Source organism: Acartia tonsa, chromosome 9, assembly GCF_053477335.1.
Source record: "Acartia tonsa isolate MP-2025a chromosome 9, ASM5347733v1, whole genome shotgun sequence".
Taxonomy (NCBI): Eukaryota; Metazoa; Arthropoda; class Copepoda; order Calanoida; family Acartiidae; genus Acartia; species Acartia tonsa.
The window spans coordinates 40,545,149-40,569,674 of NC_137268.1; the positions used below are offsets into that span (position 1 = coordinate 40,545,149).

Consider the following 24,526-nt stretch of genomic DNA (forward strand, 5'->3'; position numbering starts at 1 on the left):
ATGTCACAATAATTTTCAAAAAGATTCCCCGCTGCAAATTCATTCTTTCTTGTTTTAAATATGTCAAAGCAGGCAGGGATCTAAAGGGATAAGACAATGGCCGATAAATTGAGGTACATCCGCAATGATTCATAATTTAAATTACAATTAGTGGTTGATAGGTTTGGAAACTAACTTAAAGAACCAACCAATCAAAATTCATTAAAAGTCCCCAAAGTTGTTGAGCCACCGAATAAGAAAACGTTATTATAAAACTTTGGGGACTTGTGTAATTAACAGCTTAATGTCCGCTCCCTCTCTGCAAAGCAGGATGTCAAAACAGGTCTGAAAAAAAGCCTGATATGGTTTAATGGTTTTGTTATAAAAGTAACCCTTTTATGAAAATTTTCCTTTTCTCCAATAATTTTAATTGATAGACTTTTTTGTGAAAGATCTCGTTTTATATGAATGTTTGTTTTCTTAATTTTAGTTTTAAACTGATTTCCATAATCATAAAACTTTTTAAAAATATATTAGGTTTTTTTTCAATTTGTTTATTCACTCCATATCATTATTCAACACTATCCAAGATATAGATTTTAAGGTCTTTATTATGTATTAAGAAAAATATCGCTAAATTGATTAATGTATGAAAAACTGATATTAGTTCTAGTTTTTGGCTTATTAACCAATATTAATCCTATTATATAAAGTGTAAGCGTTTTTTGTCTGTCCCAAAGGATCTCGCTAACCGCTGAACCGATATTGTTCTCCTTTACAGTGAAGCTTCTTATGGGTCCTGGGAACGTTTTAAACTATTTTAGGGGAGGGTGTCTTCACCCCCCTTCCCCCCAAAAATATTTTTTTACTCTTTTGAAACTTAGATTTAAAATGGAATGAGGTAGAGTTTTCCCCTTTCTACCTTAAGTGCCCCTAGAGGCTTCTAGGGGCGTAGTCGCTAGTTAGATATATAGTTTCATTACAATCAATACATTAAAACTCGGATGATGAATCAAATATTCATGTACCTAAATTGACGAGAAATTTTCCTCTGTCTATAAATCACGTATTCTATGTTCATTTTTCGTTACTGATATAGACCAGCCAAAAAAACTAGACTAATAGAGTAGCATCGCTCCTAAATGAAATAAAATTCCATCTTACCTACCTCATCAATTACCTCATACGGGCGAGGATGCTGTTCATGGCATTTCAATGACAGGTCAGACAACCCAGGATAACTAAGGGGAGCCAAATGTCTCCTTTTATGTTCTAAAACCCGGGGTATTAGGTTAAGTAACACCCATTAGACAACCAACTCTTTGATTGCATTCCCCGAACTAAAAATATTAATTTCGCGACATACAGCAGTAGGAACCATTTTTAACGTTTTTAGTTATGACGGTCGCGCACATTTTATGTTTGGAAAGTATATACTTTCTTTAAGTCAATCTTAACGAGGAAGGTATTTTTGGAAAGGGGAAAATGTGCAGATAACACCTATGTAAATTAGAAAATCCGCAGAAATCATTTTTAATAGTTATTTGCAAACATTTGCAATGTTAATTTGCAAAATTAATTTCATGGCTTAAATGACATATTTTGAAATAAATGTTTTTATGAACGTTTTTATTTATGAGTTTATGACCTGTTCAAGACATACATTTTATTTTCAGTGTTAGTTTTTTCCCCCTACTTGTGAAAATAGGCATTTATCACATTTTATTATAGAAAATTGCATATAAACACAAAAATAATTGGTATAAAATCTATCATTTTAAATGCAAAAGTCAGATAATGAATCCTTTTTAAATTGAATATATTGCAAAAAGTAACCAGGGCATTTTAGCAAAGTATGAATATTGAAAGAAATAAATACTTTTTATTTTAGATATACATATTATATAAATGAATAAAAAGAGAGAGAAAAAAAACTATAAAACAAGGTATATGTTTTTTTCACTCTGTCATTGAATAAAATGCACTTTTAGGTTTGATTATAAGCAACGCATCACATAAAAACTCATTTTTTACAGTTATTAAACAAAATCAATGCAGTTCTACAATCAAGGCAGTTTTATAGAGCAGTAATCCTTTTTGTAGCTATATTTTTTGCCAAATTTATTCTTTATTTTTATAAATAAACTTAATTAAAATCTAATGATTTGAGATTTCGTAATAAAGAACTTCATATTTTTACTGTTTAGACATATAAATTTCAAAGAAAAAGATTAAATTCTTTAAGTTTGAATAAAACTTTATTCATTTACATAATGAAAACATTAAAATCATTAAAGAATTAAAAAAAAGAAAAAATTAAGTAATTTTTATAAATGTTTTTGTGTCGTCGTTATAAACTCTTTCCGCTTTTATTATTAGACTGATTGAATTTAAAATTATAAATAACACTTGTTGGGCCTGTCCTATTATATAAACCTAGAAAGATATTTTGTCTGTATCTTATGGTTTGATACTGCTAAACTGATTGAGTTCTCCATTTTAGAGAAACTTTACATTGGTCCCGGTATGGGTTTAAGCTAATTTATGTTCCCTTTTTAACCCTTCATACTGTATAAAATACGAAGAATCGCCCCATAAGGTGCGATGTTACGAAAAGGACTATACCCGATTATTTTTGTATTACTATGTCACCTCACTTTTTAATAATTCACTATATTTTCAAATAATCTTTTTTTCACCTTTATAATTAAAAAAATTTTTTGCCCACAGGGAGAAAATATTCTTTTTTTTCTTTCTAGGTATATCAAAGGGCTGGATTTTATTAAACATTACGGCATGCATGTTTAAATAAAAAATAGAGACAATGCGGGTTTTTTAATGCACAAAAGCAATTTTATTACAAGAGTATCTTTTATTAGAAGTAGCTTACTGTTCATGTTAAAAATCCTTTATATGTTTCTCAAAAAAGAATATTATAAAATCCATGAATGCATGAAAATTAGTTTCAATATTTGTATTAAACAGGAAAAAGAAACTAAGTCGTCATTATATTTATTGTTTGTATTTTTTGGTGTAAGGTTTTTTTTAATGAAACTTTTTGGATCTCATTAATTCGATTTCTGCGGATTTTCTGGTTGCCAGAAATGAAATCTACGCATCTTTTTTAGCTAGATGGGATTTGTCTGGTTAAGATTGGATAAAAAATTCTTTGGTTAGTTAAATTTAATAAGTGTGCGCGGTTAAAAATTTCATCTTACCCAAATGATTTCCAATGAGATAATATTCCTCCACAAATGACCAACATCATGTACCTATATAAAAAAAACTATATAACTTCCAGGAAGACAGAGAAAGTCCCTCAAAAAATCAGCATGTTACGTCATAAAAACGAGGGATTATCCATTTCTCTTTTAGGGGTTTTCTTTCCCACTCCTCCTCTCCTAATCCCTATTTTTATAACGTCATTGATGGACTTTCTTTGTCTTCAACTTCCAGCTAAAGGTCTTGAAATCAAAGTACAGGATATCTGTAATAGTCGAGTATCTCCTAAGAAGGACGAGGAACAGAGATGTATTTTCCATAAAGAAATTATTGGCGTGCAGAGGGTTTGACCCCAGTTAAATTAAATTTGAGGGAGGTGTAATACAGACAATCAGAGGGCTATCCCCAAGGTTCTTAAGCCAGCGAATTAAAAAACGTTATCATAAACCTTTGGGGACTAGTGTAATAAACAACCCTCTCTATCTCTGACAAAAAAATCGTCAATTTAAAAAAAAACATTTTGTCTATATTTGAAGTATAGGAATAATAACATTTCTCGTATTCATTCGAATCCGGTGGATAGGAACCGGTTCTCATCCATACGAAAAAACTATGTCTAGCATCGTTTTATATCCAGCTTTCTACGAATATAGAAATGTACAATAATAAAATTAAAACCAGTTTTTTAGCCGGTGCCTCCGGCACCTCGGGGCTAAAAAAACTAGTTTTAATCTCATAATTGTACTTTCTATATCCGCGGAAAGCCGTTTATAATACGATGCGAGAAATAACTATTATGTAATTGAAAAAGAAGAAATTCGTACTTTGGGTGTTTTTGGTGATAATTAGGGAATAAAAAGATATGTTAATGAATAGAATTTAATTAGAATATTGACTCCAATTCTCATAGTTCCAGGAAAGGTTTCAACTCTTTTTTTTTTGGGGGGGGGGGGGTTACCTTCACAATTCCAAGAGAAATCACTCCTTGAAAAAACTCCCCTCCCCTGAAGTCTATATGACTTTTTCTTTAAAAACTTACATTGAAAGGAATTTATCTCTCCCATTTCCCAAAAGTGTCCATAGATGCCTCTAGGGGCATAAACGCTAGTTGTTGTGCTATAGTCATTTTTTTACGAATTTTAAAATTAAGAACAATAATAATAATACCCGTTTTGTTAGCTCGGGCCATCGGCCACTTGGGACTAACAAAACTATTATTACCCTTATAATTTTTCATTTTACTATCCGCGGTAATCAGTCTATATTGTGATGCGATGAATAACTAGCTATTACTCATTCTATACCTATATGAGCGACTACTTTTCCTGATTTTTACCTTATGAATTATTTTTAAAAGATTGTTTATAAAACGGCTTGCTATATTGCATCAAGATCCATGACAGATCTATATAGGAAATAAACGTCTATAAATAAGCTCGAGTATTCCAATAGTAAAATGTTTAATACTCATAGTCAGGGAGTAAGGGAGGGGACAATGGGCAGTTAATTCAATTTTATAGTTGTGACCCTTTAAGGTTGAAAACCCAGATATTTCCAGATAAAACAAGTATTTGCAATATAGCAACCTTTAGTGGAAATTTTGACTTTTTGAATTGTTTTTAATTTGAAATGCACCATCCTTAAACTGATGCTTTACTACAAGCCTTTGATTCTAGAGATCAAAACCCTTGTTTACAATTCCATAATTGTTATTATCTGAACTTCGGAAAATTAAGGAAACATACCATTTTACTTTTACAACATCTTTTACCCAAATTTTTTTATTGTATTCATTAAAAAGCTTAGACATGAAAAAGCCTTTAAATAATTATATTACAAAACTTACTAAAACAATTACCTTCCTACAGAACTTTTAACTCAAGTTATTTCATTTAAAGAAATAAAAATGAGATACCTTGCATCAAAATTTCATACTACATAAATAAAATAGTTGAGAACATAAGTACATCTTAATTTTAAAGATCTTAAGGTTTAAGTAACATATCTTAGGATAACTGGTAGCTGCGCTCCTAGCATCCAGGACAGAAAAATAAAATAACACCATCTTGAGATTTTAATGATAAACAAACCTTGAACAACTCAGGACTTCGTGAATTTTCCTTAAAATTTTGAAATTAATCGGATCATTAATTACAGAAATATTAAGCTAAAGACAAAAAAACTTTTGCCTTTACATTAAATCAATAAGAAACATCTAACATGTCTAAAGTAACGAAAAGAGCTAACCGTTACAAATGTGCGGGATCTAATTATAGGAAGGCTTTGGTCATAATAACTAATAATCTTAATATAATTTTTCTACAACGCACTAATCGGAATGAATTTACATTAAACAAGAATTAGATATAAAAAATGTAATGATTCAATTTACAAAATAATTTTCAAAATCAAAAAATTCTGTCTGCTTGTTATTGTTTATCTTTTTGTTGATGCGCTAGTTTGCCCCGAAATTATGCATAATTTTGCGTGACGTCATTCATAATTGGTCCCCAAGATTGGTTAGAAACTGCTAAATTCTTGCATGTTCCCTTTAAGCCAGTCCCCAAAGTCTGAGACTCCTAAAAATTGAATATTCGATCCATTGTCCCCTCCCTTACTCCCTGACTCATAGTGATCCAATAATCCATAATAAACTCTCATTGACCAGAACGATAAGACCCATTATTTTACTCTATAAAGAATTATTTTTTTTTATTTCATGTTGCTATTTGAATTATATTAAAGTATTAAATTTCTATTCATAAAATAGAAAATTTAAATTTATAAAATAGTAAATCAAAGAAAACTTACTTTTAAAAAAATTTGATACTAGCGATGCGTCCGTAATGTGTTCAGATATTAAACTAAAATTTATCATTTAACTAAACATTTTAACCCTTTCAGGACGATAATTTGAAATAAAAAAATACTAGGATCCTAAAATATTTTAAGGAAAGAGAGACAAAATTATGAATGCGGTTCAATATTCAATCTAGCCAATAGCGGGATAATTTTAGAACGCCGCCTCTAGTATTTAATGGACTAGGTTATTTGTTCTTATTTCCCTGATTGTTTAAAGTGTAGACCAATAAAAAAGATTCCAACATTCAACTTTCGCGTAATTGATTGTTTTCCTCAGATCTTAAATAGTGTCCATGCTAATAACAAGAATGGGAAAATCCAAAAGTAGCGAAACTCAAAAACAATGGATGGACTTCCGGAAAAAATGAACTATATAGCAGAGTCATAAAAAAATACGGTACTACGTCAAACACTAGATACGTCAAACAGTAGATGCGACAAACGCTAGACAGACAAACAGTAGATGCGTCAAACGCTAGACAGACAAACGATAGATACGTCAAACGCTAGACTACGACAAACAGTAGAATTTGCCATTTCGCGACAAACAGTAGAATTTGTAAAGTGCGACAAACACTAGAAGCGACATACGCTAGAATTTAAACATATAAAATATTTATACATTTTTTCGTTCATTGATACTAAATTTATATAATTTCTATTAATGCAGGCAGGGTGCCGGAGCCGTATTATTTTGATGCGGCTCCGGCTCCGCGGAGCCGTATTTGGAAATACGGCTCCGGCTCCTACCTTAATATTAATATATCAATTTTTTTTCATTGTTGAATTTGATAAAATAAAATGAATAATATAAAATATTTTGCTTTTATTTGATTAAAGCTATATAAAAGTAGAAGGATGTGTGTCTATTTGTTAAGTAACAATAGTTTTTCAGTTTATTATATGGAAATAGACCGTTGCCAAATTATAATATTACTTTAAAAAATCATTTTTAGCTAGTCCGGAGCCGGAGCCGTTTTTAACGAAAAATACGGCTCCGGATCCGGCTCCGGCTCCAGAACACTGAATGCAGGTATCAAATGGGATAAGATAATTGCCGTAAAAATCTATGTACATCCCCTATAGCAAAAAATAAGTGGTTGAAACGTTTGCACACTCAACTTATTAAACCAACCAATCACAATCTATTAAAGTAACAAAAGTTATTTAGCCAACGCTTAAGAAAACATTCTTATAAATCTTTGGGGACTAGTGTAGTAAACAGCCCATTGTCCCCTCTCGCTTTGCTATCATTGTCCCTTCCCTGCAGAAAATGTGATATAAAAATGAAAAGTTGATTTTGCAATACAGTTAAAACTAAACCAGCTTATTTTTTTTGAATTATAGACATTAACAGTTTTTAAGATACACCAAAGAAGGTTTATTAAATTAAGTCTACTATAATTAAAGAGTTAAAGAATTTTAGTAATTTAAATATAATTATTTTTAAATGACATGTGTGTATTAAGTTTTTTTTTACAGTTGCTTTGTTTTAACATCAAAGGGAGATATAAATGGGCGGAGTAATATAGGCTGAGGATGAGCAATATTTTATGAGCATTAATTATTTGGCCATTTATGACTTCCACTTACAACACTTTTTTAACAGTGCAGCTATTTAGTAGTAAGTGTATGCGTGTACATCTATAATTCTGACAATCCGTTGCTTGACTGACACGTTTTACAGAAATCTATTTCACCTAGGCTATAGGTTAAATTAAACAAATCTAATAAATATAAAACAATTTCAATTGTATTGAAATTTTTCTTTTTAGATTCATACTTACAATACTTGTTTATTACAAGAGAAAAAAATCTTGCTTTAATGTTGCTGCACTACTTACATATGTTATTGTCCTTGTCTTTGAATCAGTGCAGCGATTCATCTGTGGGGTCATTTTGGGGGAAAATAGGGGAAGGCAGGCAATACTAATTCAAATTTAAATGGTGTGTTGTCACCCCTCTACAAACCCCTACCACAGGCACTACTTTAAATAATAATCACCTTATAATTTTAGTCAGTAATAGGCAATATATTTAAATTCCACAACATTAGTTAAAAACCTTCTGGACTTATATGAAGCTTCCCTTTAAAGAAGAAACATATCAGTTCGGCGGATAATGAGATCTTTTGCTACAGACAAAAAAGCTTATATCATTTTCTTTTTAAGTTTTAAAAAGAAAAATTATTTTTTTGTGTGTGGGGGGGGGTAGATACCCCCCACAAAATTAGTTGAAAACCTTCCCTGGACACATATGAAGCTTCACTTTAAGGAGAACTATTTCGGTTAAGCGGTTAGTGAGATCCATTGCTACAGACAAAAAAGCATATTACTTTACATAATAGGATTAATTCTAGCGTTTGACGTATCTATTGTTTGTCGCCTTTAGAAAAAATCTAGTGTTTGTCATATTCTAGCGTTTGTCGCATTCTAGTGTTTGTCGTATCTAGCGTATGTCGTGTCTAGGGTTTGTCTGTCTACTGTTTGTCTGTCTAGCGTTTGTCGCATCTACTGTTTGACGTATCTAGGGTTTGACTAAAATAAATCACGAAAATTTATAATATGAAAATCAAGGAATCAATCTAGAATCTCAACAAATATTGTATATTATTTGTATATATTGAAAAATATAAATCAATATAAATAAAATGTAATAGTTGTTTCTTTCATCGTATTATAAACCCCTTTTGCGGATATAAAATGTACAATTATAAGATTAAAACTAGCTTTTTTAGCCCTGAGTTGCCGATGATACGATTATAGACATAGTTTTTTCGTATGGATGAGAACCGGTTCCTATCCACCGGATTCGAATGAATACGAGAAAAAGTTTTAAAAAGTTTTAAAGTGTTTTAAAGAGTTATAAAAAGTTATAAAATACAGAAAACATCTAAAAAAAATGTAAACTAATTTTTAAAATTCTCCCCTGAATTTAATTTAATCGCTGTAACCCCAAAATCAATGTTACAATATTCTTTTACTTTTGAAACATAATTTTTTGTTGTTTTTATCAAAACACTGTACGTAGTACGTACATCTTTTTTGGTTGATAAAATAGAATTAGTATTTTGGAGGGTTGGTATCAAAACTTGTTTCTTATCCATCTTTTTATCAGGTCATATACATACCAGGGATCTAAAGGGATTATACAATAGCCGATAAATTGATGTACATACCCAATGTTAATACACAAAATTACCCCCTCTATAGATTACAAATAGTGGTTAAAAACGTTTGGACACACAATTTAAGAAATCAATCAAAATTCATTAAAAGTCCCCAAAGTTGTTAGGCCAACGAATAAGAACACGTTATAATTAAACTTTGGGGACTAGTGTAATAAACAGCCTATTGTCTCCTCTCTATCTCAGGTTATATATATCTGAGATTCCAGGATATGACAATGAAAATTTTTACACCCAACAATTTTTAATTCAAGGTAGGGGGAAGGGGGGCTAGAGGAATGTAAAAATTCCAAAGAGAAGAAAAAAAGAGCATTATCTCTGGAAAAAATTTAGGTACGCGCCTGATTTTAATTCGGCATTATACCATTATACGCCTCTAGTATCTAGACAAAAAAAAATTTCAATTTATATGAAAGGATATCCATTGCTTTTTAAATAACACATCTATATAGAATGGCCCCAGGTTATACCAACAATGAAATTAATTCGGAAAAAAATCACGAAACCCATATGTTAATTCAGCTGTCGTTGTGGGCCAACACATAATAGAATTGACGCAGGGAGGGAGGGGACATTGGGCTGTGTATTACACTAGTCCCAAAAGTTTTATAATACAGTTTTCTTATTTGTTGGTTTAACTTTGGGGACTGCAGTGAATTTTGATGGGTTGATTGATTAAAATGAGTGTTCAAACGTTTTAGCCCTTAATTTCAATCCTCAGAAGGGGTAATTTTGTGTATAATTATTGGGAATATACATCAATTTATCGGCCATTGTCCTTAGATACTTGGAATGACGACCTCAACATCTGCCCCCCAAATATTACTTTAGATTTATTTCGCTTGTTGGTTATACCTTATTCCTAGAATGGCCCACTATACCAAATGCTTCAAAACACGAGAAATCTTTTCCTATCATAGAAAAATTGACTCCTGTCAAAATAAACAAATTGTCCCAGATTATAATTTGAAGACATTAAAATGGCGAAACCTTTACGCTATTTCCAAGAAAGAAGATTACTGTATTATTTTTTGATTGTGTAAATATGTTTCATCAGAAATTCATGAAATGAAAGTAGTGATTGAAATCTTAATGACCTCCCTCTGAGTTCAATTTAAGTATGTAGAAAAAAAAGTAAAAATAAAATCATTTTGGGGGTATCATTTTTATTTGGAGGGCGAAGATATCATTCCCAGAAATAGCTAAAATCATTTCTTGGACATAAAAGAAGCTTCACTGTAAAGGAGAACCATATCGGTTCAGCGGTTAGCGAGATCCTTCGCTACAGACAAGAAAAAGCTTACCATACTTACGGTTGTGCCCCTAGCGTCTAGGGGCTCTGTATTCCACGGGGCAGAAAGGGGTTAGTAAAATAGCTTAAAACCATCAAAGGATATCTGTCACTGTGTCATACTAACCTTGTTAGCCAAAGTAGATAGAAGTCTCTGTTAGTAAAACCCTCTCGCCACAGAAATTTAAATGCATTTCTAAATAAGAACAAAAATAAAGATAAACAAGTACAAATGTCTTCACAAATGACGCCGCAATGCACTGATAAAAATATTTGTTGTATAAAACTAACAGGATGTATTTGTGAAGTGAAGGGTTTCGCTGACCGCTTAACCGATATCGTTCTTATTTACAGTGAAGCTTTGTATAGTTTACAGAAAGGAAAAAAATGTTTTTATTTTTGAAACTAAAATTGAAACTACCTCTCACCCCTCCAACCCCCTTTTTTAAGTGCCCCTAGAGGCCTCTTGAGGGTGAAACCGCGAGAACAACATATAGTATTTGCTGTTTGTGCATGTGTATGTACTGTACATTTGTGTGTTCTTTGTACTTACCAACTTAACTATAGGTTAGTAAATTATTTAAATGTTTACTTATCTGGTCACATAAAGTTTAAAAGTATTTTTGCACTTAAACAGGTTGGAAAATGTCACATCGAGAAGAATTAATTTACATTAATGCAGATTACAAAAACTGCTTTTTTCTACATAACGTACTTTGGACTAGAGGCAAAAAATATTTTTTTAACGTTAAGATACCCCCCCCCCCTCTCTTATTATAAAAATTATTTCAGGGAATCTAAGCTTAAAAGAACAAAATAGAATAATATAAAATTACCTTATTAGCAGTACAGATGGTTGTTAGTTAGTACAATATTTTTACAGCAATACGCTTAAGGAATTGATCTAAGGATTTAAGGATTAAGAATCTAAAGATTAAGGATGTTAGGATTAATAAGGGTATCACTAAGAGTAGTGTATTAGTTCAAGTCATCTCTTTTATACAAGCAAATACAGTCCTAATTTGTCAGAGTATAATCATTCAGCAGGGATCTACAGGGATAAGACAATGGCCGATAAATTGAAGTACATACCCAATGATGACACACAAATTTCTTTAGATTACAATTCAATGAACCAACCAATCAAAATTCAGTACAGTCCCCAAAGATTATTTCGGGGCCTATTAGTATTTTTAGCTCTGCAGTATGATTCTACAGTGTCAGAGTATACATATATTTGATATATTTTTCAAAAAGGTTAAAAATAATCTAAATGCAAACATAAAAGAGATTAGAAATGAAGGAATTTTTAACAACATGAACAAAATCATGGAGGAAGGAGAGTGAAAAAATAAGAAAAAAGATAAAAATATGCTTACTTTATAACATCAACCTTTTTCTCTTTTTTAACTTTACTTGAATCTGATTCTTTTGGCTTTTCAACACACAGAATAATTCCAATGAGGGACAGGATAGCATAGACTGTAGATATATAGAGTAGATAGACAGGTACTCTGAAATTAGATATATTAGTAGATACGATAATATAGACTATAAACATATAGAGTAGATAGACAGGTACTCTAAAATTATATATATTAATTGATATTATAACAAAGACTATAAACATATAGAGTAGATAGACAGGTACTCTAAAATTATATATATTGATAGATATGATAACATAGACTATAAACATATAGAGTAGATAGACAGGTACTCTAAAATTATATATATTGATAGATATGATAACATAGACTATAAACATATAGAGTAGATAGACAGGTACTCTAAAATTATATATATTGATAGATATGATAACATAGACTATAAGCATATAGAGTAGATAGACAGGTACTCTAAAATTATATATATTGATAGATATGATAACATAGACTATAAACATATAGAGTAGATAGACAGGTACTCTAAAATTAGATATATTAATTGATATTATAACATTGACTATAAACATATAGAGTAGGTAGACAGGTACTCTGAAATTAGATATATTAATAGATATGATAACATAGACTATAAACATGTAGAGTAGATAGACAGGTACTCTGAAATTAGATATATTAATAGATATAATAACATAGACTATAAACATATAGAGTAGATAGACAGGTTCTCTGAAATTAGATATATTAATAGATATGATAACATATAAATGCCAATTCTATTTCATATTTTGAACGTTGTTTCTAAAAATGAAAAACTGTTAGCTGCAATGTTATGCGGGAGTCATTATCAGATTGGGAATGGAGACATACCTATGTAACTGTATAAGTGCAATGTTTTCTTAAACTTGATTTTTAAAAGCGAAGCTTTTCTATAAAAAGCAAGGCTCTGAAACGGTAGGACAAACGAACTTTAACACTTGTTTGTGTCAAAACTGAATAAGAAGAATATTAATGCAAGTCTAAACAAAATTGAAAGTAAATTTGTTGCAAAGCTTCTTAAAAACAGGATATTATTGAATGAAATACTAACATTTTTAGAACTTGATAATAGAAATGCTTTGCTTATAACATTGTACTTTGTTCAAGGAATCAGTATTCCAAAATTTAGATCAATCAGATTATTATATCACTAAAATTTGTTATTAAAAAAAGTTAAAAATCGTCATGTTTAAAATGCCCATATGTCATTTTAAACATGACGATTTTTAACCTTTTTTAACAACAAATTTTTATATGATATAATAATCTGATTGATCTGAATTTTAGAATTCTGATTTTACAGATGTTGTCATCTTTGTTTTTTATTGCAATTGTAAAGTACATTTCAAACAGTACTTTAACATATAAAACAAAAGACTTATAAAGCCTCACATTTACATTTCAAATTGAATTTATCTTGGTGCATAATTAAACAAATGCAATAAAGCCCTGACACCGTTCTTTTTGTTGCTGTATCTTTATCTTTAACAAGAATGAAAATATCAAAAAGTAACGAATCCCTTAAATATAAAATAAAAAAATTCAACATCCAAGCAGATGGAAGGAAAACTTTAGTTAGATAGTAGATGCTTTCGCATATTGGTTTTGGAATCTTTTATACGAAGCTGTAGACAAAATGCATGTCAGAATCTTTATAGAATAAATGTGCACTTACCAGTAAAATCCAAACTAACAAATTAACTTTCTATCTTAAATAGCAAAGGAGAAAAAACACATTTTTCCCATAAGGCATTGCAGACAGACCTACAGACCAAGTATATTATGTAGTGGTTGCTTATTGGTGTAGATAATATTTAAAACAGCCTTTTATTCTGATTTTTTTACAGATTGACAGACAGATGGACGGATAGACAGGCTGACGGGCATTTCTAATAGAAAGAAAAATTCAAACCTTTTTAAAACTTCTGGATCTTCAAAGTACTTCTCTGTGCTATTTGTTCCATTATTTAGCACTGGTAGAACATTATCTAAAATAAAGTGATAATTATTTAACTGATGTACATTCCCAATGATGATATTAAAAATTACCCCTTCTAGTGATTAAAATAAGTGGTTGAAACGTATGGACACTCAACTTAATAAAACAACCAATCAAATTTTACTAGAGTCAACAAAGTTGTTAAGCCAACGTATAAGAAGACGATATTATAAAACTTAGGGGACTAGTGTAATAAACAGCCCATTGTCCCCCCTCTCTTTCTCTCTAAATAAATTTACCTGGATTTATTATGAATGTTTGAAGTGGAGTGAAAACTGTTGAGGCCAAACCAAACCCAGCTGCTATGAACCCTAGGACGGTCCCTTTTCTAAATTATCAAAATACTAGTGGCTACGCACCTAGAGGCCTCTAGGGGTACTTGAAGGGAGGCGAGGTTAAATTTTGACAACCCAATATTTTGTATTGTAGATTTTTTTAAGTAAAAGAAATTTCGGAGAGATATTTTTTTTAGAGGGGGGGGGGGTCCCAACCCCCAAGAAAAAGCTTAAAACCATCATAGGATCAGTAGGTATATAAATGAAGAGTAAAGTCCAATCGGTTCAGTGGTTACTTAAATATTAAGCTTCTTACAGACAGACATCGTTCTACTTTGTACTATAGTATATCACTGTAAAGAAGAACCATATCGGTTTTGTGGTTGGCGAGATCTTATGATATAGACAGACAGATAGACAACCTGTTACTTTTATTAAGGGATTATTCGTTTAGTGTGTAATTGATGCTTTATCATGAACTAGCGGCTGCGCCCCTAGAAGCATCTAGGGGCACTTTACTTAAGGTAGGAGGAGGAAAAGTCGACCTCATCCCATTTAAAATTTGAGTTTCAAAAAGATAAAGAAGATATTTTTTTGGGGGAGGGGGGTGAAGACACCCTCTCCCAAAATAGTTTAAAACCTTCCTAGGACCTATAAGAAGCTTCACTGTAAAGGAGAACAAAATCGGTTCAGCAGTTAGCGAGATCCTTCAGTACAGACAAAAAACGCTTACTACTTTATATAAAAGGATATGAATGTCGTTTTCAAGGGATCTAAAGGGATAAGACAAATTGACAATGGCCGATAAATTTATGTACTTCCCCAATAATGATACGCAAAATTACCAATTCTGTAGATTAAGATTAGTCGTTGAAACGTTTGAATACTTAACTTACTGAATCAACCAATCAAAATTCTCTCAAGTCCCCAAAGTTGTTAAGCCAACGAATAAGAAAACGGTATTATAGAACTTACTTGTTAGGAAACCAAGTAACAGGTATTAGCATAACAGGGATGATCACTGTACTTAACCCAATACCAGCCAAACTACCTAAACTTTAATAAAAAAGTTATTAAAAGCAAAGCTTTTACATAAATAGGGTAGGTCCGTACGTCCGACAAAGACATGTAGCTCTTTTTGTTAATATGAACATTTTTGAATTGTTCCATAGATTTCAAACTTTGCATGATGATTCCCATGATAGTTAAGTATGATTTATAATTGTTACCAGAAAGTCCGTACGTTCATTTAAATCATATTACTTTTTAACCTTTTTAACAACAATTATTTAGGTGATATAATTCATATTCATCTTTAATTTATTCATATTTCAAAATACTGATTCCTATTACAACAAAGTACCATGTTACAGGCGAAGCATCTCTATAATTAAGTCCTAAACAGTATCCTTAGTAGAAAACTGGATATAATACGATGCCAGGCATAATTTTTTCGTATGGATGAGAACCGGTTCTAATCCACCTGACATCAATCGGTTTCGAATGAATACGAGAAAATTTAATCTTACCAAAGAGTAAGCAAAGAAATGGGCATATCAATGACCAAATATCCGAGAATAGGACCAGCAACATAGGACACACATCCAAATATCAAACAGGCTCGACATCCAATCAAGGGTACCAGAAAAAATCCAGCTAAAATACATAAAACAAGGATGAAAACATCCATAAAAGCGAAGTTCTGAAACTGTAGGACAAACGGACATTAACACTTGTATAGTGTCAGAACTGATTAATCAGAATATAAATGTCTAAACGTCAAAGCAAAATTGTAAGTAAATTTTCTGAAAGACTCCTTAATACAAAATAATGTTTATGGACATACTTACATTTTCAGGACTTGATTATAGAGTTGCATCGCTTATAATATTGTACCTTGTTGTCCCAGGAATCAGTACACCAAAAATCAGATTAATCGGAATAAAAATTAGTTGTTAAAAAGTAAAAAATCAACATGTTTAAAATGAACGTATGGACATTCTGGTTGTGATTATAGAGTTGCTATAAGTTTGAAATAGATAGGACAATTCTAACATGCCTAAATTAACGAAAAAAAACTATCCTTAACAGACGAACGGACGGACCGACCCTAATAATAGAAAAGCTTCTCTTTTTTAAATGTATAATTGTATATTGTAAGATATCTATAATAATTATTGTTAGTCAACTATTAAAGTATAGTTAGAGGGGGTGCGAGCTAAATGTAACTCTACCCACGGGGTGGGGACCCTGTGCCGACTTTCAATATGGTCTTAGAATATCAGCCAATCTGTACTGATATATTTATCAGTAAATATTTGACATATACTCAAAACGGAGGTGAGGGGAATCTAATATATTATATAATAACTAGCGGCTTCGCCCCTAGCCTCTAGGGGTTTGCCCCAAGAGGTAATTAGAAAAAAAATTAAGTACTACTGGTGCTGCCGCCAGTAGTTGTAAATGAACTAACTTCTCCATAAGAAAAAAATCTAACTTTTCCATAAGAAAAAAAATCTAACTTCTCCATAAGAAAAAAAATCTAACATCTCTATAAGAAAGAATCTAATTTCTCCGCAAGAAAAAAAAATCGGAAGGGGGATTTTTTTTTGTTTTTTTGGGGGGTTGAGGGTGTCCCACCCCCCAAGAAAATAGTTTAAAACCACCACAGGACCAATATGTATATACCCTGAAGAGTAGAATCCGATCGGTTCAGTGGTTACCGAGATCTTAAGCTACGGACGGACAGACGGACAGACATCATTCTACTTTGTATTATAAATTAATATATAATAAGTTTAACTCAGGGATCTGAAGGGATAAGACAATGACTGGAAAATTGATATATATACAGCATGACCCTCAAAAAAGTATTTTTAAGCATCTGCAGCCCTTATTTCTCAATGAATTATAAAAAAAATGTATATGTCCTTGTTCTCCATAGTATTCCACATAAGTAGATATAAAAATATTTTTTTTACCTCCATTAACACCGGAGATTTTTAGAGCTAAAGTTTTGAAAAAGTGACTGAGAAAAAGAATTTTTTTTTGTTTCTCTTATTTTTTGGATGGTTATATTATGTTTTTCTGGCAACTGAATAATGAGACACAAAGAAAAACAAGTTAACTAATTATTTCTTTTTTATTCCACCAAAAAATATAAATTTTTAATGGCAAAAAATACTACTGAATGAATTGATTATTTGCAAATTTTAGGTTATTTATTAACCCTTATTTGAGAAAAGGATTAACTATGACAGTTGCTCCGCCTACTTTTCTGACATCTCAATAATTTAATAGGGGGTTAATTAAGCTTTTTAGACAAAAAAATTATTATGTTTTAATTTTATTTTCTTCATAACTTTTTTGTTATTAAAGTTAGGATTGTGAAACAAAAACAATTTTCCTGCTATATTCATAAAGATTTATTTGGTTTTTTAATCTTAAACAATTTTGCCTAATAAGTAAGTTTTTCAAAATATCATTAAACTAAAAAGACTCAAAAAATATGTGTAAAAAAATGCTTTTTACTCAAAAACTAAATTTTTTATTTCATTTTTGTATAAAGTTTCTGCTAGTAACAAAAATAAAAGGATTTCTACCTTAATTTTGCTAAAAAAGTCGTTTCATGTTAAAAGTTACTTTTTCCTCAGTCACTTTTTCAAAACTTTAGCTCTAAAAATCTCCGGTGTTAATGGAGGTAAAAAAAATATTTTTATATCTACTTATGTGGAATACTATGGAGAACAAGGACATATGCATTTTTTTATAATTCATTGAGAAATAAGGGCTGCAGATGCTTAAAAATACTTTTTTGAGGGTCATGCTGTATATCCTAATTGATGATACACAAAATTACCCCTTCTCCTCTCATCTCCTTCATTTTCTTGACGTCACATGGACCATTTTTGACACAATTTGAGCTTTGTCTTTGTAGACTAGTGTATTAAACAGCCCGATTTCCGCTATCTCAATTTTAACTAATTGTACTTACAAAGTGTGAAAACGAATCCTTGTGTAATTCCAGCCCCGGGTAGAATTACCGCCAGGTCTCCATTAGTCAGTTCAGGGTTAGTCTAGAATTAAAAACAGGTACTTTATAGACATAGAAATGAAAATTTATCACACATTAATATGGTAGAGTAGCAGATAAGTAGCAATTATTCAAGTAAAGATTAGCTTAGAATAATAGTTATGTACTTCATTAAAAACAGTGATTATTACATAGATAAAGATAGAATTATGGACAGGTATTGAAAATAAAAATGAAATATGATACAGTATGACCCTCGAAAAAGTATTTTTTAGCATCTGCAGCCCATATTTCTCAATGAAATATTAAAAGTTGCATATGTACTTGTTCTCTATAAATTTTCACATCAGAGGATATCAAATTATTTTTTTTACATCAATTAACAGCCGAGATTTTTAAAGCCAAAGTTTGGAAAGTGCTTGAGAAACTGTATATTGCTAAATATTTCTTAGTTTTTTATTAGTTTATTACTTTTTTTTCAACCAATTAAAAACAAATAAGAAAGAAGAGCAAGTTTACAATTGATACATTTATTATTACATTAAAAAATGTTAGTTTACATATAAATATTACTTTTTAAAATTTTATTAAATGCATTTTTCTTATAACCATATACCCACAAACCTTATATTATCCCCTACTTCTTAATATGACCTGGAATGAACCCCTCCCCAATTTATGCTTACAACCAGAAGGATTAGCGCTACTTTGACCCATTAAATTCACGCCCTCTCATACAAATTACATAAAGACACATGAAAATCATGTAAATTGTGAAATGTTAAATAAAAGCTTTAGCTGTATTTTTTGTTTGTTTTTCAACTTATTATAATAAAATAAAAAGAGTTCGATTTCTGTTTATGTAAACTTTTAATCTGATACTATGTTTTATAGGATTTCCTTGTGTAAGGGTGTTTTTGCAATTTACACTATTCTAAAAATGCCTTTTAGAATAAGTGAAAAAAGTGCTTTCAGCATGAAATAAATTTCTTGGATACATCTTTATATAAGTTTTATAAAAAGTATTGAAATTGTGAAGAGAACACGTCATTTTACTTTAAAAAAGCATTTTTCTTGAAAAGTTACTTTTTCCTCAGCCACTTTTTCAAAACTTTAGCTCTAAAAATCTCAGCTGTTAATTGATGTAAAAAAAAAATATTTTTATATCTACTTATGTGGAAATATATAGAGAACAAGGACATATACATTTTTTAATAATTCATTGAGAAATATGGGCTGCAGATGCTAAAAATACTTTTTCGAGGGTCATACTGTACAATACTCAGTAAATGTATTTGTATCAGAATCAGTATATAATCAGACAGGGTTAGTAATGTAGAATGACAGATAGGTCATTTATGATTTATGTATACACCCATAAAACACAGAAAATTTAATAAGCGACCAGATTTTGATTAAAATTAAAGTGAATTAGATAGGTATTTTCCACCATAGTCCCTTTTTGAGCACATAAACCCCTCTTGTTAATAAGTAAATTGAAAATAATTAGTAGTGTATTTTTTCTGGTTATTTATAACTTTATTATGATGATTATCTTAGGTTAGGTTACATTGGATAATAGGTAGCCTTTGCAGGGTTAGGGCAACTAAGGCTTAGGCCCTAACGGGTTAGGACCAACGAAAAGGGTTGGACATAGACACCCCCCCCCTTTATCTTCAATTTATTTTTTAAAAAAAGAGGGAAGGGTTTCAGTGCTCAATAGGCGCTTTGTGGGAAGGCACCATTTACCTGTCTTCTATAGGAGGTCAGGTAGGGGAGCATATTTCCAAAAGTTCCATGGAAAGACCCGACCACGAGCTGGATTAAAAACCCGCCAAAAACACACAACAACCCCCGGATTGTTGGGGAGATTTTAAACGGCATTTTTTACCTTAAAATAAATCAAGACTCTTGTTGCAAGAATGAATTTGTCTAATGTGCAGACTATGAATATTTAACAGCGAAGCTTTTTTATGATTAGGGTCGGTCCGTCTGTCCATAACAGTTAGCTTTTTTTAGGCATGTTAGATTTGTCCTATCGATTTTGCATGATGATTTCTCTATTAGTTAGGTACGTTTTAGAAAGCGTAACAACTCTATAATAGTTACCAGAATGTCCGTAAGCCCATTTTAATCATGTTGATATTTAACTTTTGTAATATCAAATCTGATGGGGGGGTAAAATGAAAAAATTTTTGGGGGTGCCGTAGGCACCCCCAAATTCATTGGGGGGGATAATCGCCCCATTACCCCCTCCCCTTGGACGTCTATGCATGGTACAATATTATAAGCGTAGCATCTCTATAATAAAATCTCAAAAATTGTTAGTAAGTCCTGAAACAGTAGACTGTATACAGAAGTTTTGCAACAAATTTACGTATAATTTTGTCAAAACATTTTATTTATATTTTGCATGTTTAGTTCTTATACTCTACAAGAGTTAATGTCTGTCTGTCCTATTTTCTCAATTTATTTCAAACTACAACATCGTATTACAGAGAATTTTCTACGAATATGAAAATAAAAATCATCAACTTAATAATTAGCCTGGTTCTTTCGCCCCTCGGGACTAACAACTTGTTTCTTTTTATTTTAATATACGCGGAAAGATGTCTATGATACTATGCGATAGATAATTAATTTTGTAAAGAAACATGCTAAAATTAATTGTAACTGTACAGAACACTATTTGCGTGTTAATATATTCTTGATCATGAAAATTGTCATTATTTTTTATACTTTATTTCATTGTTAAGATGTCATTATTGTTCAATTTAATGACAGCAAACTAGAAAAATTATGTTCAAAGTTTTAAAAATATAATTAAAATCATAACGATAATAAAATTATCGTATACCTTTTTGATATAACTAGCAGTTGCGCCCCTTTCAAATAGGAGCTCTGTATTTGAAAAGAAAGAACAGAATAATAGTCTAAAATCATCCTCAGACTTAAATATTAAAATAAAATAGCCTAAAACCTTCTCGAGACTATTGTGAAGCTTCCCTAAAATTAAGAACTCAATTCGATCAATAGTTCTTGAAATCCTAAGCTACAGACAAAAAACTTCACTACTTTTTTCATCTGGCCTCCCAACAGTGGTCACATAAATATCCCAAGGGACTGTACCCCTGAAGGGGAAGACATCCCCTCCCCCCTCTTCATCACATACATACATACATTCTCACACATCACTTGTTTGAACCTTTTAAAAGTTTTTAAGCTAAATATGCTGACTGTTAAAACACACAGAGAGCGGGGACAATGGGATGTTTGTTACACTAGTCCCATAAGTTTTACAAAAGCGTTTTCTTATTGGTTGGCTTAGAAAATTTGGAGACTTCAGTGTGAATTTTGATTTATTGGTTTATTAAGTTGAGTGTTCAAACGATTCAAACTCCAATTCTAATCTATATAGGGGGTAATTTTGTGTATCAATATATGTGATGTACATCAATTTATCGGCCATTATCATATCCCTTTAGATCCCTGACAAAAACATCGATGGGAAGGACAATTGCAGAGAATTTTTGCAGCTCCAGATAGACGTCTAGATGCAGAAAAATACAAAATCATTAAGGACACATTAGGACATAATGCTAAAATATTTTAGAAAATATTTAATTGGGCCCCCTTTTTGACTTTGGAGAAGGATTAAAATAACATATTCGTTTTACATACATATAATTATGTTAAAGTGTAAACGCGAACTGATCTAAAGGGATAAGACGATGGCAGATAAATTGATGTTCATCCCAAATGATGATACACAAAATTAACCATTCTGTAGATTAAAATTAGTTGTTGAAACGTTTGAACACTCAACTACATAAATCAACCAATCAAAATTCACAAAATTCCCCAAAACTATTAAGCCAGTGAATAAGAAAACGTTATTATAAAAACTACGGGACTATTGTAATTAACAGCCCAATGTCCCCTCTCTTTCTGCTAAACGAGTAAGTTAATTGTATGTATATATAGGTCCAAAATTCAAAAAGTTATTCCTCTGCTGCTGTGTTAGACAAGTGACAACAATATTAGGAGTATGTACATGTTTTTCCTCATAAGAGAAGAACTAGAATTTCTAAATAAGGTGGTGTAATAAAATGGTTTGGTTACTTTAAGTCATACAAGCGGCTTCGCACCTAGCCTCTAGGGGCTTTGCCCCAAGAGGTAATTAAAGGAAAAAAATTACCTCTGGAAATGCCCCCACAAATTTTAAATAATTAAAAAAAAAAATAAGTACCTGATGAGAAGCCCCCACTCCACCACTAATTTCAAATAATTAAAAAAAAATTAAGTACCTGATGAGAAGCCCCCACTCCACCACTAATTTTAAATAATTAAAAAAAAAATTAAGTACCTGATGAGAAGCCCCCACTCCACCACTAATTTTAAATAATTAAAAAAAAAATTAAGTACCTGATGAGAAGCCCCCACTCCACCACTAATTTTAAATAATTTTTAAAAAATTAAGTACCTGATGAGAAGCCCCCACTCCACCAAAAATTTAAATAATTAAAAAGAAAAAAAAAGGGGGGGGGAAATTTTTTTTAATTGGGGGGGGGATGGGGGTTAGAATAGAATCCGATCGGTTCAGTGGTTACTGAGATCTTAAGGGATCTTTGTATTATAGATAACCCTAGCCCAAATTTCACCCTATTCCTATTTGATAATTCTCCCTTAAAATTATTTATTATGCTTCGCTTTTATGGATGTTGTCATCCATGATTTTCTTGGAGATGATTTTTATCTTAGAAAATGATGACAAGACCGATTTTTTAATTAGAAGTATCTGAAAACATAATCATTTCCAGTACACTTATATTAATTGCTCTGTACTAATCTATATTACACAAATAATTAAAGTAAATTTATCTTTTTGTTTAATGGGCAGATTTTTTTACTTCCTAATAATAAAATGATAGCTTTTATCAATTTCATCAATACGTTCGTCTGTGAATAAAGTTTTCATCGTTAAATTAAGCTTGTCATAATTTGTTAAGCACTTATATCCCCTCCCCAATCCATAGTTTTTTTAATCAATTGAAAAAAATGCGGCAGCAGGGTAGGTTTTTTTTCATATGCCTAACCCCGCAGGGACCCCTAAACCTGCGGGGCTATCCAGTAACCAATTCTACCTAACCTTACATGACCTAAAGCAATAAATAAAAAACGACTGAAAAGCTACCCTCCTTAAATTTGCTTAAGAAGGTAATTTGTGCGATGAACCGCCAAATCGTTCTTATAATTTAAATGTGATGTTATTTTGGCTTTAAAAATAACAATTTTAACTATGATATGATTATTGATTATTGATTATCCTATTTACTACGCCTATATAGGCATTAAGGAAACTTTAAAAGGGGCGGGGGAGTTAAATTCAAAACCCCAATTTTTTTTTTTTTAGATTTAAAAGGAAAAACGAAAAAATAAAAACCTTCCGAGGACCTATGAGAAGCTACCATGTAAAGAAGAACCATATCGGTTCAGGAGTAAGCGAGATCCTTCGGTAAAAAACAGACATCCTATTTCTTTATTATAAGGATTAGTCTGAGCAAAAAAGTCGCAAATTATCCTAAAATTGCTAAATATAAGTCATTATGGAACAAGGATGACAACATCCATAAAAGCGAGGCACTGAAACGGTAGGACTAACGGACATTAACACTTGTATAGTGTCGGAACTGAATAATAAAAATATAAAAGTATAAGAGTCGAAGCAAAATTGTAAGTAAATTTGTTGAAAAACTGCTTGATAAAGGATAATGTTTATGGACATACTTACATTTATAAGACTTGATAACAGAGTTGCTTCGCTTATAATATTGTACTTTGTTGTCCCCTATATACCAAAAATCAGATCAAACGGATAATTAGATCACATAAAAATTTGATGTTAAAAAAGTAAAAAATCAACATGTTTAAAATAGACGTACGGACAATTTGGTAATGAGTTCCTACGCTTTCTAAATCGTACCTAACTACTACAGGAATCAATATGCAAAGTTTGAAATCTATAGGACAATTCTAACATGCCTAAATTAACGAAAAAAGATATCTATCTCGGACGGACGGACGGACCTACCCTAATTATAGAAAAGCTTCGCTTTAAAAAACTTAATTTTTGAAAATAAATAGTTGCATTACCGTCTTAAGAATCAATTTTTCAAGTGAATAGGATAATTATACCATGTAAATTTTGTCAGAAGTGTACAAAGATTATCATA

The 24,526-nt window shown here is 31.1% G+C and overlaps 1 protein-coding gene across 1 annotated transcript in view; it reads right to left on the minus strand.

Moving 5' to 3' along the window:
* Nucleotides 1-24,526, minus strand: part of LOC145328925 (apicoplast pyruvate carrier 1-like) — a 32,660-nt gene that overhangs the window by 7,415 nt on the left and 719 nt on the right. Inside the window, exons 2-10 of the mRNA XM_080172879.1 lie at nucleotides 20,043-20,184; nucleotides 18,255-18,336; nucleotides 15,790-15,916; nucleotides 15,236-15,316; nucleotides 14,225-14,313; nucleotides 13,899-13,974; nucleotides 11,921-12,055; nucleotides 10,669-10,737; nucleotides 3,198-3,251 (exon numbers count right to left, since the gene is read on the minus strand). Coding sequence (XP_080029005.1) covers nucleotides 3,198-3,251; nucleotides 10,669-10,737; nucleotides 11,921-12,055; nucleotides 13,899-13,974; nucleotides 14,225-14,313; nucleotides 15,236-15,316; nucleotides 15,790-15,916; nucleotides 18,255-18,336; nucleotides 20,043-20,177 — 848 coding nt within the window. The 5' untranslated portion in view covers nucleotides 20,178-20,184. The remainder of the gene's footprint in view (nucleotides 1-3,197; nucleotides 3,252-10,668; nucleotides 10,738-11,920; nucleotides 12,056-13,898; nucleotides 13,975-14,224; nucleotides 14,314-15,235; nucleotides 15,317-15,789; nucleotides 15,917-18,254; nucleotides 18,337-20,042; nucleotides 20,185-24,526) is intronic.